This window comes from Hippichthys cyanospilos, chromosome 1 (assembly GCF_059441005.1).
Source record: "Hippichthys cyanospilos isolate Australia breed blue-spotted pipefish chromosome 1, RoL_Hcya_1.0, whole genome shotgun sequence".
In the NCBI taxonomy this organism is placed as follows: domain Eukaryota; kingdom Metazoa; phylum Chordata; class Actinopteri; order Syngnathiformes; family Syngnathidae; genus Hippichthys; species Hippichthys cyanospilos.
Window position 1 is genome coordinate 21,816,892 of NC_142369.1, and position 18,728 is coordinate 21,835,619.

An 18,728-nucleotide genomic window follows, 5' to 3' on the forward strand; every position below is an offset into this window, starting at 1 on the left:
TGGTGATGGCCTTTCTTTTCTTTGACGCACTACCATCAGAAGAATCTGCCTTATGCTTTGGAGCCAGAACGAAGGGCAAATTAAAAAAAAAACACAAAAAACAATCAAACACATGAGAGAGAGAACAAGCAAACACAATCTGAGAGACGCTGTCTTCCTCACCCACAACCACCACAAAGCGTATTAATCTGCTGCGCGCTAGAAACTAGTTGGCAATTGTTTACGTCACTTACGGCGTAAGACGGAACGGGGCTTAGTATTATTTTTTATATTTTTGTGGGATGCGTTCGTAACCTCAAAATATTAAAAGTCGGGACCATCGTAACCCGAGGACCACCTGTATAGCAATGTAACTGTGATATCATAAGGTCTTTTTGAAGTGCTTGGATTATTAAATTCCATGAAATTGCTACAGTAAGAGCATGTCGTACTTGCTGTGCTTGAGCCCAGATAACGTCTTCTAGGTAGGTGGCGAAGCCTTCACTGATCCATTCCTCTGTCCAGTCTCTGGCCCCAATGACCAGGCCGAACCAGGAGTGGGCAATCTCGTGGCAGAGCCTGGACCCACACAAGGACAGGCTGTTTTCTCGCAGAAATGAGCTGCCAACATGCAGCAGACTCTGAGACAGGAAAATGATGTGGGGGCTGGAGGAAACAAAGGAAATCCAGTCAGAATTTGACATGAAACAAACCAAATAGTACGTGACTGTGAGGGAAGGCCAATGTGACATCATCAGAATTTAGTAGCGTCACTTTAGCAATGGTTCAGACTTGGAGTCATTGACATTCATCACAAGATCTTGTCAATCTTCAAAATTCAGTTTTTAGTGGTATTGTTAGTCAAACAGGAATTTGACAAGTTACTTGAATGAACAAAAGCGGTAGGTAAGGCAGACTAGGTAATATCAAAAGCACACATTTTGCAATGGTTTGGAAAGGTTTTCTGAATTTAAATGCACTAAAATCCCCCTAATGTCTAAAAATGTTCACTTTTTGCAAAAAATAGTGCTAAATTCTTGTGAAAACAAGCTCCAAAAAAAGGCAAAAGAGCACACAAAATTCCAGACCAGACATTTTGTGCTGATTTTCCTCTCTCAGACAACATGGTTTGGTTCCTTATTGTCCCTGCCAAAAGAAACAGGAGAATCTCCCCAGGAGCACATTCACCAACCACTAGTGGGTAAAATCAATTAAATTAAATTAGCAGTTTTAAGAGGATTTTATTTGACACATGACTTCAAGGCAATGCTGTAAATTCTTGTATAAGAACAAGCCCTGACTCTTTTAAGCTTTTTCAGACCCAAAGGAAAATACTTGCCTGGTAAACTTATATTTAGAAGATGATCTGTAATTACTGCATATCCACATCTGATTTACTGGTTTGTGGAGATTATCACGATTTCATTTGACGTGAGGTGGCTATCGAACATGTGGTTTCACTTATGATATGGTTTAAAACGATGTGCTTCAGAAGTTCAAGTTTGGAAACAGGGACGGACTAAGGCTGCTTGCCCTTATCATGATAAGATCCGATGCGTTTACAGCATTTCACTGAAATACACAAACTCTGTATTTGCTTATGTGGATCGTTGCAAACATTTCATTGGCTCATTGGCTTTTGAAAACAACTGATGAAAGTGATGACAAAACAAGGGGGATGAAAAGTCAAGAGCTTCTTAGCTATAAATTCTAATCTAATGGTTAGCAAACGTATGAACACTTCTCATCGCGCCTGATGCCCATTCGTGGTCGCTTTTTGTCTGGACTTTGATGTGTTCGCGGGAGCTTTTTTATGAGGTACTTTGGGGGTATGCAGTCCGGAGCCCCTTGATATGTACTATTCAGTCCCTGTACAACTGGTGTCAGTTTGGTTCACATTACCAGAAGTAAATCTGAGTCCTTTTTAACAAGGGTTGGACTTTACCTCGGCTACACTGTCCTACTGATTTTGAGCCTAATCCTTGCGGACAGATGTTTTAAGTGCAGCTAAGATGTTAAGGGGCGAAGAGTTCAAGCATCTTAGGCTCTTGGTCAAGAGTAAGGAAAGACTGGAGCATGAGATCAACAGGCAGACTGGTGCAGCGCCTGCAGAGATGAAGACTCAGTATCCATCTATGTGTCACAATTTTTGAAGTGATGCTTAAAAATGTGAAAATCACACACAAAAAAGTACTATTCATAGTTAACGAGCAGAAACATAAATCACACTTCCAAAACATTCCAGCGCAGGAGCGCGGGACATGTGACTGTTAACCATGAAACTGCCCCGACAGAACAAGAATGATACAACGTCAAAGCCAAGGTCACGATTGAAGACATTTCCTGAACATTCATAACTTGTGTGTTACGTAAGCGTCTCAGAGTGGCCTGGGGGCTGTGGGGGCTAAGGCTGGAGGATTTGGAAGCCTACTGTTCATGAGAGGCCTGTTATTCTGCAATATGAGAATGGAAAAGGGTGGGGTGGGGGTCACAGAGGTAAAGATGAATGCACTCTCTTTCTCCTATTCTGTATAAAAACACCAGCTTGTGGGCGGTCTGGTGGATTTTCATGCTCAAATGGAGTCACAACTAGTGTTGAGCTGACATGGGTGGAAGAATTTGTATTTGAGTATCTTTAAGTACTCATCCACTATGGTAATACTGTGACGAATTATCGGTACTATCGGCATGAAATATTTAATGTTTAGCTCACATTTACTATTACTTTTCCTTTCGGTATAATATATTTAATGTTTAGCTCACATTGACTATGGGTTCATTCCTAATTTTCAAACATCTAGAGCTGAACACAATCTCTTTAAAAACAATTTGCCATTGAAAATAAATGACTCACCCAAATGCAGAACATTTATTGCCAGTACAGGCAGTATGCATTTTATTGATGAGTGCGTTTGTAAAATGAGGGGAAAAAAAGAGAAACGATCATCAAAACTAAGCTAATTACTTATTAAAAAAAAAACAAAAAAAATTTTTTGGGGTATTTTTACATATCACGCAAGTGTAACATATTTTATCCATGGTGAACCATGAATATACTGTATTACATTGAAAGTAGTAATAGACTCCCAGATTTCTGAACTGATATTTAATAGTATTTCATGAGAAGAAGGGGTTTGGATGATTGATTACCGCTACATTTGTCGGTGTCGGGCTCCCTTGACAACAACATTATACAAAAACATGGCCCAACGCAAGCCAATCTTCCATTTGATTTTGAGCTGGAGGGTAATATTATGGTCTATTTTTGACTCTTATTGCTTGCTATCTGCATTGATATAAACCATAGGTGAAAAGACATGAGAGGCCAGGAACTCCATTGAGGTTCATCGAGGCTAAAACATGGACTAGCGTGACAATGTTTACTACTATACTATTTATTTACTTTTTTCATACACTTCTACTCCAACTCTAACCTTTTGACAGCTGGGAAATGAAAACAGATACCAAAACGTTATGAGACAATAAGTGGATAATTTTGCCAGGGCTGGTCACATGTGCGTTCTCCCGTTGAAAGCAGAAGTGTTCAGTAAACCCATGTTGTCATTAATAGAATAAAATGAGTCTTGGCTACCTGCCAGTATATCAGCTTTGTGTTTAATGAAACAGGTCTAAATTCCCCACTGGGCAACTCAATATGTGAGTAATTCATTGAAAATCATCCTTATTTCTGTATTTTTGTCTTGTTTGCTGTATTAGAGAGGTTCTTTTCGCCAATATCGGGCTGAATCCCCCCCCCCCCCCTAGCTGGTGACGTTCAGACGGAAGTTCTTTCTGATGAATTCTTTCTGAATTTGGCTAAACTACTGCCACCATTTTTGCAATAAAGAAAGTTATATGGACAGATATTTTTTCCCTCCAAAAAGGGGGGAATTACGCTGGTTTAAATAGCACTGGTTGCCTGTAGACAAGGCCGAAGTGATTTGGCTCTGCTTCTTGTAACGCATATGCAGAAGTAACTAGCCAACAGATGGCTGTTCAGTCATGTCTTTCATTATTTCAAGATTGAGCCCTTTTAGACCTGAGTGCAATAGTGTAATTATAAAATATTATCCTGGATGCTATTATATTAGTAGTCATCAAAGTTATATGAGGATCCTATTAAAGCATGAGCTGGAACAGTGATTATATTATTTTTTTCCACAACAGTCAGCTTGAAAGCAAACGCAAGAAAGGAAGCACAGTAAGTAAAGAGACGCTAAATTGTGTCTGTCTGACAATCAATTTAAGAGTGTAATAAGCTGTTCTTTGAAAGACCTGTCTATCTGTTGTGTCTCTGAGGAGAGTTAATCAGATAGAAAGCAGCTTCTGTTGTTTTGCAACATGTCGCCATCACAAAACAGGGTCTTATGGGCATACGTCTCAAATGTAATCCCACGTTTCTCCTGATTACTCTAACAAAGGCGCTCGCCGGAACAGCAGACGCTAACATTAGCCTTATGACTGTCTTTGTAGCCTCATCGTACTCCCCTCCAATTGGATAAGCATGTCTTTGTTGTCCGTTCCAGCAGCGCACATGTGCGTGAGCGAGCGTGAAAACACAAAGACAGCCTTTCAGCGACGGCGTTTGCACACGCTCCTCGGAGGGAGGCGGAATCCATCACCGCAGTGACAAACGGTGTCATCCCACCATGACCGGGGACCCCAAACAACAGCATCTTTCACGTTCGTTGATACAGTGACTGACAATAGTTGACATCGGGGACCCGTTAAGGCTACCCGCATGGGTGGACTTCACATCCAGCCGTGCATACTTTCTGTTCTTGAACACCCTCTTTCACAATAGATGTAATTATCAACTATGTGATCTTGGATTTTCAAAGAACTTTCATTCATATAACAAACAGGTATCAACAATTCTTTTTAAATGCATGTCAGGCATAACTGAAAAATGGCCTTAAACTAAGATTCCAACTTTCACTCCGTTGGGGGCTCTTAAGATCTATCTTTAGAATTTTATAGTTAGATTTCCAGACAATTAACACAACATGAAAGCTCTGCAATATGAAGATATACGCATTGCATTTTGATATAATAATGCCTCTTGTGAGAAAAATCAATTTGCTGTTCCTATCATCTACACAATTACTCTGGGAATCAGTTATTTTTCCTTATTTCTTTTCCTCTGCTTATTCCAAGTAGAAGGAGTCCCCACTGCGTGTCTGCCTTTTTTTTCCGCTGTTTATGGCAAGAAGGGGAGGCCCCCAAATGCCTGCCTGCCTGCCGTGGACTGTGTAAAAATAAAAGCAAATGATTAAAAGTATCACTCAACATTAGCTACACTTCAACAAGCCATGACCATTTGTATCAAACACCACTATTACAAGCATTGAATATGACACAGTTAATGAAACAGTGCTGTGTCATAGCTTTTAATCTATGATAAATAAAATTGTCATTGTGCACAGTTGTCTACACATTAGGCATCAAACAAAATAATATGGCGCCGAAATCATATTTTGTGCTGCCAGTCGTGGTCTTCACTGCTGATATTGATATCTTAAGACTAATCGCAATTGTATTTAGCTTCAAGTATCTTTAAGATTTATTTGCAAATATTCATCTTATCTATGCTGCTGTGTTAACTACAACACGATTTTAGTATATGTGGCAAAAGGCGATTCTGTCCCTTTCCAGGCATGACAACTAAAACCAAGAATAACCATATACAGTCAGCCCCCTGCTTACGAGCATCCTGATTTGCGAACATTCCGCCTTACGAGCGTGGATCAGGGAGAATTTTGTCCTCCGCTTATGAGCAAACCTCTCGTCTTGCGAGCATTCCGTCAAACCAGCCATTGAGTATGTAGAAATGTTCTCGCCTAACTGCGTCAATATATTCAGCAGTTGCGTCATCTACAATCATTAATAGATACCAATGGCGGTAACGTGAACGCTATTGGTCTTACAATCTCACACTGACTGTCTCACTCACGGTGTCTAAATATATTACCATTTAAGTGTAGTGTTTGTACAGCTAAAGGGAAAAACAGCTGACATGAAATTAAATGTGCCGATTGCAGGACAAAGAATTGTCATTGGTTTAAATGTGTGTTTTTTTTTTTTAATTAATTGTCAATACATTCCAACCGTTTAAAAAAAAGTGCGAATAATTATCAGTCAGTCAAGGAGACGCCAATATGCTATTGGTCGATTAAGGTCACCCGGTCTCACTCACGGAGATGCTATTGGCCGGCGTCACACGTCAATCACAGAAATGCCGATATGCTATTGGCCGAACGCCTTTATCTAGCTTGATGGGACAGGATGGAAGGAAGTAGACAAAATGAGTGAAAAACGGAATGTTTTGAAGACTTTGCAAACTTTATCTGTTAGACATAGCTTCTAAAATTACTAGCAGCGGTAAAGGAAGAAATAAGAGGATGATGTTTTAGTATCTCCGTGATTTGCACCATGACTGAAAGAGTTACTGTAACACTGTAAGACCAATAGCCTATATGCGTTGCCATATTAACTCAAGAGGTTAATCTCTGCACCCTATTACGGGTGATGATACAGCGCCATATAATGGTTGCTAGACAAGATTGCATGTCAGGTTAGTCGGCGATCTCCCGATATGCATTGGGACAGCGTCATTGTTGCAATTTTGTGAGTTATAACCAAAGGTGAACTGACGCTCGAACAAGCCATAAGTGTGCTGCCTAGTAAATGCAACACACACAACCACCTCTCCGCTTCCACCGTGCTCAATTCACGTCGGGAAAAACAGTTGACATGAAATTAAGTGTGCCGATTGCAGGACAAAAAATCGTCACAGATTTAAATGTGTTTTAATCAATAAGATGTCAATACATTCCAACCGTTTAAAAAAAAAGTGCAAATAATTATCAGTCAGTCAAGGAGACGCCAATATGCTATTGGTCGATTAAGGTCACCCGGTCTCACTCACGGAGATGCTATTGGCCGGTGTCACACGTCAATCACAGAAGTGCCGATATGCTATTGGCCAAACGCCTTTATCTAGCTTGATGGCACAGCTGGTTGGGATGGAAGGAAGTAGAGAAAACCCTGACTGAAAAAGTTACTTTGACACTGTAAGACCAATAGCATATCTGATTTACCGTATTGACTTAGAGCATTCATCTCTGCTCATCTCTGCTTATCTCAGCACAAGTCACGTCTTTCCAAAGGTAAAAGTCATTTATCCTTTGTATTTGTTATTTAATGCAACTGTACAGTAGATTATGTCACTTAATATTAATTTATGTATACAGCGTGATGATTTTACCTAAGGCTTCTGCGCGCGTTGCACGCACTCACGAATTAACATGGGTTTGGATTGCCCGCTATACGAGCAATTCGAGATACGAGCGTAGCCGCTGAACGGATTAAGTTCGTAACCCGGGGGCCCACTGTATTTGCATTAATGCAGTCCAATGTGGGAGTTATAAACTTTTTAAATTGCTGTCAAGTTGTCAACATATTTTTTTTTTCTCTAAATCACAATAATGATTAGAGAAAGGTGAGTTAGAATGGTAATTTAGAAAAAGGTCAGCACAATGTTTTATACATTTTTCTTCAGGTTAAAATGTTTATGATATTGGTGTCCTGTGTTTATGGTCCACATCAATTTACATTCATTATTATTTATTGATTTCATATTTTTTCAGCATCAAATGGTTCACTTGGTCAAAAATGTTTCTGGTTTAACTCAGGATTGAAATATTGTTTTATTTCAGGCACTTTGAAGCAAATTATTCTTTTTTTCTGTTTCAGAATAACCTGTAAACTGAATAAACCCTCTAAAAAGCAAAGTTAACATTTGTTGAAAATTAATTTATATCGCTTTTTTCTTCTGTTGTTGTTCAATGGATACGATTTAAGGTATATGTATGCAATTTTAATAGATGAGGATTGTACTTACAGTTAACATGGCGAGTGGAGTGGGCACAAAATGTTTTCACTTTCCTCGGGGGGGCTTTACAAAAAATAATTGAGAAGCACTGCATTTGTGTAATGCTGCATTAAGTGTAATTATGGACGTAAATGTCAAGCCAAGAAAGTGAAACAAGCCAATGCTCAGGTAGAGTAGCGACTGAGCTAATTAAATGTAAACCATGCCAGTTTGCGTTGTCTTAGTGTGTGTAAGTAAAACCTCGCTCCTTGAGGCCTTCACAGAGGGCCCCGGCCGCTGACTTAGCGATTGGGGTCCCCGGCGAGTGAGGCTTTTGCAGCGCACCTTCAAAGGCCAAGTAGTCTGGGCTCAGACGGTGCAAGATACACAAGCATTACATGAGTACCAAACCCAAGTGAACATTAAAATGAGTACATCACGTATTACAATAAAAGTGACAAAAAAGAAGCATTACAAACTGTAACGTACTGTAGACGCCAGCTAAGGTAAGGAATTCTTACCTTAAGGATTCTTATTTTACTTCAACTTTTTGTTGTTTTCTATTTTCTGACGGTCCAGATGCCCTGTGGCATCATGCTGTCTGTCACACTTGATTGTTTCCTCATCATGCATGGGGTACCTCACCTATAAATTTCAAAGATGTTATATCCCTCTGTACTGTAAGTGTACCTCATACGGACATACACTTGAATTTTGATAAGGATATGTAGGCGCCACTCAAAACAAAGACATATATTTTGTTCTTGCAGAACTCACAGCCTGAACCATGTGGGAAAACTGACACGGGGCGGCACATTTCTCTCTAGAAAAGTTTGCAGCAGAATGGTCGGAACAGAACAGAACAGAAATCAGCCTACAAATCCAGGCAGATAAATTGTTTAAAATGTATATGTATAATCGTTCTATCGATTGTAAGCTATTTGCAGAACATGGCCGTGGGCTACTCTGTGATCCTTGGGGAATACCTGGTGGTCACGGGCACCGCGTTGTTGACCCCCGGGAAAAAATCTTCAGGAAAACTATCCTACAAATCCAAGTCCAAAAGGATCAAGTTGAATCGTGTTCTGAAGATTGGATGACAAACCAAACCTTAAGTAGTTTATATGGGTCCAAATGGGTCTTAGGGCATAGCATGAAAAAGTGATTAAAGCCCACTTGCGGCCTTTCATGTGACAGCAGCATGACTGCGACTCACCCTGGGTGAGACGGCCATGAGCGTCAGGTGTGTGCCAGGGCAAGTCTTCAATTTAGTGGAACACAGATTGCAATGGCGTTATGTTCCTCCATCTCTCCATCCATTATTCATCCCTCCATCCCTCCATCCATCATCCCTGGCTGTAGGCCATTTATTCCCCAGTGGGACACTGCCATGCATAATGCAAGAGAAGCCCTATCATAGTCCTGTAATTGACATCCTCAGTTCGACTCATAGCAGGGACACTACTAAAACAGCCCAGAGAGGTAGAGAGAGAGAGAGAGTGAGAGATGAGTCCCCCAGTATGTATACTGCACGGGTAAACAAGTGACTGAAAAATGAAGTGAGAAAATATATAACATACACAGAGATAGTTTGAAATATAGCGAGTGATTTAGGAAAGACAATATGAAAACAAAGAGATGCTCCAAAAGAACCATAAATATCTGACAGAGATCTATGGAGAGTGCCAAAAAGATGAAAAGAGGGAAAGTGTGTGTGTGAGTGTGTGTGGGGATCAGTTGAATGTTTCCTGCTCTATGGCACTCTGAATGTGAATGGGTGTCCGCCTTGCCTCTAGGTGACCTGCTATTGACTGATGACCTACCAAGGTATAGCTCACCTTTAGCCTGAAATTAGTTATTAAAAATAGTAAACAGTTATAAAAAGTATATGTTTGCTTATAAGCAGCAAAGTGAGTGCAGCGTACAGTAGCAGTTAGTATGTCTGCTCCTGTTATGAGGTTAATCCTAACCTTAAACCCATGGACACTGCATTGGAAAATGGTGTATATTCATAATGAAACATGCAAACATATCCTTTCAGTGAGAGAGGAAAGAAGGAAGGCAATGGACAAAAGCCACATGAAAGATGACATTCGCACAAAGTACGCCGTTGTCTATTCTTTTCTATCAACGAAAAGGTCGCCCGCTCCTAATGTCAGCCGACGGGAATTAGCTTTGTCTCCCCCTCCGTCTTGGGCACAGTCACTGGACTATTTTAGACACTGGGGCCTATTCGACCAAACTCCTACCACCCTTCATCCTTTTTTAACAAGTCTGACTCCCAATGTCTGGAATTCCAGGCTGGCTGCAGATCAGCACTGTGCTTCCCAGAGGGGTGTGTGTGTGTGTGTGTGTGTGTGTGTGTGTGTGTGTGTGTGGGGCAGGCCAAATGCCAGTCCATGTAGGGCCAGATCACATGAGCATGGGGCCCAGGCTGGGTCCCCCAGAGAGAGGCCCAAAACACATTGATTGTGTCGTATCAGAGTCTGGAAATAATTAGCAGATATCGCAGATCAAGAGTAGCTAACAGAAGCATCTGCTACTCAATTTTTCAAACCAAAACAACAAAAAGCTTTGTCGTGAGGGAGCTTTGTGTAAATGTTACGCTGTAGTTTTTTTGTTGCTGTCAAGTGCTTAACATCAAAAGCACAATCATGCATGGGGAAGGTGACTCTAAGCAGGTCAGCTTTGTATCGCATGGATGGCAACCACGGGTCAGAAATTGATGAGGCCAAACATGTGTACGGCATGTAGGCTTTTTGAGGAAAACAACAAGACCTGACATGCCCAACCCCTCACCCACAGATGCACACACACGTTCACACACTTGGGAGTAAATACACTCTTAATCCATATCGGTAGGATAGTGATAGGAGAGCTGTCCTCTTTTAAAAGTAAAACACAACCTGTGCCAATCACTGTTGGTCTAGTTCAAAATCTGATGTCATGCCAGAGGATTGTCTGTGAGTTTGTGTGTGCTGGCAGCGATGCTACGGCATAGATTTAGAACATTACCAACACTCAGACTGGCGAGTTGGCCGTCTGCTCCGATTGTGTCGCCCTCCGCCGTTTCTGCCGCCGAGTCACGTAGCTGCTGCGACAGGACAACACATCTGTTAAATGACTGCCTGTCCTAAATGACTGCTTGTCACTCGCGGCACGCTCCATTATCAGAGGATATTTATGAGTCAGTGCGGCAGCCATACTTTTGGGTTTGTTCATGTCACCGGTCTAAGCGAATTGGTTATGTGATTTCATGCTCGTTTGCATGAAATCCATTTGACTGAAATATGTTTCTGTGAACTGATATCAATGAGGCAGCTATTGACAACGGGCAACGTCATACCTTTTTATCAATGGCTGAATGGCCGATATCAGGTTATGCAAGAGATTAACCGATTGCTTGATACATGATTTCAGTTGAAATCTAAAGTATAGCGATGACTGACGTCTCTGTCCTGCCTGATCAATAATAATTCGGCTAAAGCGACATACAAATAATAATGCTACAATAATACAAGAATGGGCTATACATTGCAAAGCCAGCTATCTTTTTACTAATGTGAGGAAACTAGCCTCCCAGAAACATACAGTACATGACTTATTTAGAGCTTGGCTTGTCACTTTGAGTGTGTATACCCCACCAATCCAATCGAAACATGATCAAAATGCACCATTTGGTATACACACCGGTGTCTACCTTGATGAAAGCCGATTTAAAATCTTGGGAGGACAGAACACTTGTGAAATAATAAATTTCCTCGAATTAGCTTGAATGAAATCATGTTTATTTATGAGAAGACAGAGATCATGTTAATGATTTGTCACAACAATTAATGATGAACACTATCTTGATACTCTCTCTGTCAGTATTCAGATTTTCAAATGATTGCCTCTACAGCATTCCTTGGAATTTCCAATCACTTGCTCGGGTAATCTGTTTCTAAAACAGTGCCATGGGCTACTCATGTGGTCCATTGGAACACCTGGCCTAAAGCCTCTCCTTGTGGCTGACACACTGTATCTCACATTGGATTGTCACGGGGCATTCCACACTCTGAGGACTGGCTCTGGTCAACAGTTAGCTTGCAAGCTAACAGGCTTTAGGATGCTGCAGCTGAGCTCACACAATATGGCAGGCATTAGAGCATATCGCTAGTGTTGGGAAGAAACTCGGTAACCTGTTCTGATATTGTGGGAAAGGAGCGACTTTTGTCAGCTATTAACAGGTTTGTACCCCAGAAAAAAAAAAAAAAAAATCTGGAAATAAATAATGGTTTGCTGCTTTGTCTCCACTATTCAGGACCAACCACATTTATTCATGTATTCCACATGTCGTCAGCTCTTATTGGCAGACAGGTACAATTGCATTAGAAATTTCGACAACAATAGACACAACACATTCTGGTCATCATGCTTTCAAACAGTTACCCAGTGATCAACGCTGCAGTTCTCATAAAAACCGGGCAAACAGACCCAGGGACAGTTCCACTTCAGTGCTATAAATCCTTTGACAATCAAAAAAAAAAAAAAAAAAACCCAACAACAACAAAAAAAACGCACACACGCACACACACACACACACACACTGAAAATATCAATCACGTTTGCACTCCTGTGTTACTATGAATTCTATTCTAGACTAATCATTCTATTTACTGTTCATTATATATTTTAATATGCACCCATAGGAGCAGCATCTACAATTTCTTTGTATACCTGATACACAATGACAATGAAGGCATTCTATTCAATTCTATTTTATTCTATTCTAGTTAACTTTACCGGGTCTTTAATATTGTTCGCTATTAAAATAATGTCAAACATTTAAGACATCTAATGTTAGGCAGCCAAAAACAGATGAGGTTGGAGTGAATTTTACCATGCCATGTATTGCATATGAAGCACTTGGTTCATGAGGTCAAGTCTGAGTTTATCAGGCTTCAACATGTACCTGTCAGTCTGTGTTGACATGATGTGCAGCCTGCCCTTCATGTACCCGTTAGCATGGAAAATTCATCAGTCAAATCACTAAAGATTTTCCCTATTTGACGTACTCCGATGGCTCTGTGAAAAGGTTGATGTGGAATACATATTTACAATGGAAGATGATAAACAGTATCTTGTTCCTTCGTTATGTAAGATCAGAGAACGAGACTGTGAGGTACTGGACTATAAAAGTGTGCTGCATCATCAAGAGAATACTGTATAGTATTTCACCATTGAAACTGTCTATTGAGATACAGACAAAATATTCCATAAAATTCTGAAAGAAAGTTTATTAGTGCACATTTTCAATCCTGGGAAAAAAAATACAATCAGTTACTTTTGTGTCCCATCTTACAGCAAAAATGCTGCTTCACAGAGAGCTTCCTCCATTGCTCTAAAGAGATGCCATTGTTTAAAGGTATTAGTCCAGTGGAAAAAATGTAGCACAACGATGACATTACTTAGAATTGGATGTCCCTTCAAAACCTATGAAAAAACCAGAAGGAAACTAGTCGGGGGGTCTGCCAAGGATCTGACAGTAACATTTAAGGAGCTGCTGAAATTTCCAGAAAGTACTGGCTGTATAGGACTGTGAGTGTTCACACTCTCCCATCTTCTCAAAATGTCTGTGCTACGAGCTAGGGTGGCAAGCCATATCTTACAAACAAGCGCACACACACACACCTGATCCTCTCAATTGCATGCGGGTAAATGTTTGGGTCGATGACACAAAGGTCAACATTTTTGACAATACAGTAATACCTAAAGGTATGGCACAAACAACACTGTTCATCGCCAAAGGAATGTCATCCCTTCAGTGAAGCATAAAGGTGGCAGAATCATGCTTGCTGGAGCTGTTTTTTTGCAAGAGGCTGATTACTGTAATACACGTCTAGGGTTTAATTATACAACAATCACAAGAAAAAAAGTGCAGTCAAGTATGACAATGACTGAGCATGCCTTATTTTGCTGTGGGATGACATTTTCTGACACCATTATCCAAAGTAGTTCAAAGCTTGTTGTCTATAATGTCAGACCTCCGTACATCAGGACCATTGCAAACTGAACTGTAAACTAATTGTCACCTGGATCATCAAACTGATGTCATTTTTTTTTGACCAACAGCGAAAAGAGAAGAGCAGAACGCAAGCCTGGCAGCTAGCAAAGGACTCGGAGCTCAGCTCTCTCCCCGAGGCTGCGAGGAACGCCAGGAAAGAGGAAAATATTACAGCACAGCTTTTCACAGCACTTTGTTTCATTGAGGTCCCACGCCCATTAAAGCGCCTGGCTTTGCACAGACAGATGAAATTACCCTCAGCCTCAAGGTTCCACACAAACAAGCACACGCACAAAGCTCAGGATACGGATCAAGAGCGGCCGTGTCCCCTACGCTGCACAATGGATCCATCCATCACTTCTTGCAATGGCTTCTGTGGACTCATCCATTAGTTAGGGGAATGGGTGTGCAGGGACAGGCCTGTCTTGCCATGGCCTTTAATCCAGAGTTATAGCACAGTGTGTCTGCTTTACTGTTACTTGCAGCGTTATACGCCAGCTGTTGCCGGCAGGTTCACATCCGAGGGCAGTCCAATGCAACACGTCTCGGTTATCCGATCATTGATCAGAATGGAGGCGTACGGAGGATGTCACCTCCGGGGGAAAGGGGGAAAAAAGCAAATTCAAGAGTGGCTATAATTTTGAGTAATGCTGCAAATACACTTTTACAGTTGCTCATAAAATCCTTAAACTATCAAAAATAAATCGCTGGTTGATTCTTGCCGGAGAGAACTCTTCACCCATTATCATGAGAAGGAGGGTCAGTCGCTCCTGTCAACACAAGCAAAAATGCTTGGTTTGAAGCTTCAAGTTTAATTGCATTTGAAAAATGTAGGGCGATTGAGAGTATAGGGAAATGATGGATAAAAGAATAGGTGCCAACACTTTGAAAGTGGGAGTTGTGTTCCATAGGACTGTAGAAAAAGAACAAGGGTTATCAGAGTGAAATACATTACAATGTCTTTATTAAAATTGAGAAATGGGGGCAGTAGAAGCATGATGAACAGATATGCAGACCTGCATTAGCTATATCCTGATATATGAAACTTTGCATCCGGTAATTATATACATTGAGACAAAATGTGTCCTTATTGTACATGTAATCGTTTGTCATTTAAATGATGCAAATGTTACATAAACCACACAATTATATGAATACAATTTTAACAAACTTAAACACAAATAATCAGTGGCCAACTAAAGCAAAATTATGACCAGACGGAGGGGAAAAAAAATAAAGTACTCCTTTACCAGGGCAATTGTAATGACATAAACAATAGAGGACGGTATGGTATGAGATATTTCATATATATATATATATATATATATATATATATATATATATATATATATATATATATATATATATATATATATATATATATATATATATATATATATATATATATATATATATATACACACACACACACACACACACACACACACAAATCCAGATATGTATACACACAATAGATCACACCTCTACTGCCATGTAAAAAGTCTGATTAGGATCTTCAATCGGGGTCAGGATTTAAAATTGGCGTTTCAAGACAGGGATTCAAACAAGTGATACTGTGTCAAAAACGGTTGCAAGGGTGAAGAGCGGGTCCAGCTGAATGTATAGTAGAAAATGCTGAGCTACCAAGAAACCTGAGAAATACTGGCTTGAAGATCCAGTGCCAAATCTTTGGATTTGTGAGCCACGTTCCCCAGGACAGCAAAGGTTACAGGAATACAAAAGCTCTCCCAAAAAGACTTAACTACTTGTAATCACATTCAAGTGTACACAGGGTACTCCTCTATTCTCTGTCCCTGTGCAGGCATGCGAAGCTGCCTTTTCATCCCGTCACGGTGAATTCATGGCACCACAGAAAAGGAGGACATCCACTTAAGGTGGGAAGAAAAAACAGCTCATCCCTAACTACTTGATTACAGATGTCAGCCTCCCATTCAAAAAATACCCCCCCCCCAAAAAAGAAATAAATAATCACACCTTTCGTACCTCCGAAGTCTCTCTAAAAAGCAAAGACTCCGTCACACACTTGTAGAGTTACCACACGGACCCAAGTGAAGAGAGCAGAGAGGCAGGAAATCCTTTGAGACGCCATAAAAAGGAGAGTGGAGGACAAGACATAAGGGAAAAGCAAGAAAACAAAGAACAGCATGTATTAGCTGTTATTTGCGCTTTAAGTGACCATGAGCAATTGTACTTACCATGACTCAGGTGCCAAATGACTGAAAGGAACTCAAGATTAACCAGATACTGTAAATATTACAACTTTTGTTAAGAAATAAATTGTGAGAAATGATCATGATTAGGAATTATTATAGGAATTAATTTGGAACAAGAGAAATAGAAGGAACGCGTCAAATCATTGTTTCTTTCTTATAGTGTCACATCTAATAATGGTCTTTTTAATAATCAATTCACCTGTCACTCATTTTACCAGTTAATCAATGAACTGGATTTAAAAGATAACTCTTACATTGCTTTGTTTAAAAATCAGGACATCATTTCAAATTGCGCAAAAAAAAAAAAAAAATACAAACAAATTAACAATATGGTTACTGGTTCGGTCCATAACATGTCTCAAAAATATGCAAACATTTAAAAGAAGATATTTGACAAAACTAAGATAGAGTTTTTATTTCATGGAAGGTGAGCGAAATCTGAAAATATTTACTGTAGAAATTCAGAGAATGTGGTTTGAATAAGGGTTAGGTTAGGGTTTCAAGCCTGGGACAGGTTTTCAAGGGTGGGTTTTAAAACCGCCATTGACGTCTTGTTGCCCAGTCACAGTTATAGTGAAGGTACTGGGACTCTATTGTCTTTAAAAATTGGACCTGAATATATCATGATAATAATGGTTTCATCATTCTCAAATTAAAGCTGGATGTTTATCAAACAAGAATCTCAGGGTCTGTAAATATCAAGGTGAGACTTTGACGAGAGAACTTTCAAATCTCATCTTGACAAATGTTTACAGCCAATGCCATAAAAGGCCACGTCTAAGAAGCAATCTTGCCAGCTGAGCAAATTTCATCTATGAAAATAACTCTCTGGAGTTCTCGCCGCAGTCAATTTCTACTCAGTGACGCCTGGCATAAATTGCCAAATCAAACAAATCCTGTGCGCAAAAAAAAACAAAACATGTATTTGCCACTTCTGACAGAAAATCAGATATATTAAAGTTGTCAAGGAATAGCGAATAAACAAAATCCCAACGGTAATGTACTGTATAGAAAAAATAAAAAAATGTTGAGCTATGTACTATTTAGTTAATTAGAAGCCAAATACATTTAGAAATAGTAAACATTAAACAGTAAAAATGTTACTGCAATTTCCTGTGAAAAGACAATGCAGCTTATTCAACAGTTTTTTTTTCAAATTATACAGACACACTTTATTTTTGTTACATCTTATTTTATAAAGCGTTAGAATGTATAGCTAGCTTCGGAGTAGAAATTGTTCACGTGTTTTTGTAGAAAAATTTATGTTCATAATAAATCAAAACTAAATATTTATAGACCAAAAAAAAGACACTTTGTCTTTTGTTATTCTGTCTCGCAATAGAGACTGAAGAAGAATGATGATTCTTTGCACATCTTTAGATTGAAAAAGAAACCGTCTTTATTCGAATCAAATCAAATTGATCAAAAATTGATTCTGAATCAAATCGTGAACCCAAAAATCAGACTCACTTGATTTATGAGACAGTCAACGATAGCCGCACCTCGTACATAAATGTTTGTCTTTACGGCTCAATTTAGCTGCAACGCCTTTTCGTCGGGTGTGCTTTGTAGCCTATACGTTATGGTACTTTTATGTCTTCTCTGTATATTTATCAGCGGTAGGTGGCTGGGGATTGTTGTATTTTCATGAATGCTATAAAAGGTTGGCTGGACCGGTGTTAACGTAAACGTTCACCTGTAGTAGCTTAGGAGCGGATACTTAAAGCAGCAATCTCGTAATTACTGGGCCACCACAAAAATCACACAATCGCAGGCTCAGTCCAATAAAAGTTTAAAGAGGTGTCGCTGAACTAAAGGGCAACGTGGCAGCTGGATAGCGTCCAGTGGGGTGCCAAGAGCCTCAGGCAGCCCAGCGAGTAACTTCCTCCTAAATGGGACCAATGTTACTTCCTGTAAGACCATAAACATGGGATGTAGTCAACTGAAGTCAAGCTGAAAATCCTCCGGTGCCACTTAGTAAGGTCAAGAGGTATACACCATGGCATAATTCCCCCACTTTGACAGCTATATGGCCACTGCACTGCAAGTAGAAGGTCCATGATCCTTTTTAACCAATTTTGTTCAGACAGCTACCTATCAGCTGAAAATCTTAAAAAGAATCAATAAAAAAGAGGATTAGGAATATATCCAATGTGGGCTAAAAACTGCAACACACACACATATACAGGCTTATCAGAGTCCACTATCGAGAATGTTAGGTCACCTCCAGTCGGTCTGCTAAAAAACAACATGACAATGACATATGTGTGTTTCTGTGACATCATCTAAGAACGCATATCGTGACCATTATGCAAACAATGGATGCATTCATACAAAGACAAGCGCAGGAATTCGTGTGTCAGCAGTCATGTATAACAAGACCCTCATCACCCATGCCACAAAAAAAGGCCCATTTCAACACTTATGTCATTTCTCAACAAAAGTTTCTGTGGGGGATTACCACTCTCTGGTATGTCCTCATTTGGCCATATTTGTACATATCGGATGGGTTTGACAAGTCCAGTTGGCGCAGACCTCGACTTCAAAGCGAGCACAGGAAAAACAGTGCCCTTCCTGTCCCAGTTGGAAGCAAAGC

The 18,728-nt window shown here is 40.0% G+C and overlaps 1 protein-coding gene across 5 annotated transcripts in view; it reads right to left on the reverse strand.

The window, feature by feature from the left end:
• The window catches only part of aopep (aminopeptidase O (putative)), an 88,924-nt gene that overhangs the window by 57,737 nt on the left and 12,459 nt on the right, over positions 1-18,728 (reverse strand). For all 5 annotated transcript variants that reach the window (XR_015865924.1, XR_015865926.1, XM_088417540.1 and 2 more), the window contains one exon: positions 432-645. Coding sequence is in view for 3 of the 5 variants with exons in the window: in XM_088417540.1 (XP_088273666.1) it covers positions 432-645 (214 nt within the window). In the remaining 2 variants the exon portion in view is untranslated. The remainder of the gene's footprint in view (positions 1-431; positions 646-18,728) is intronic.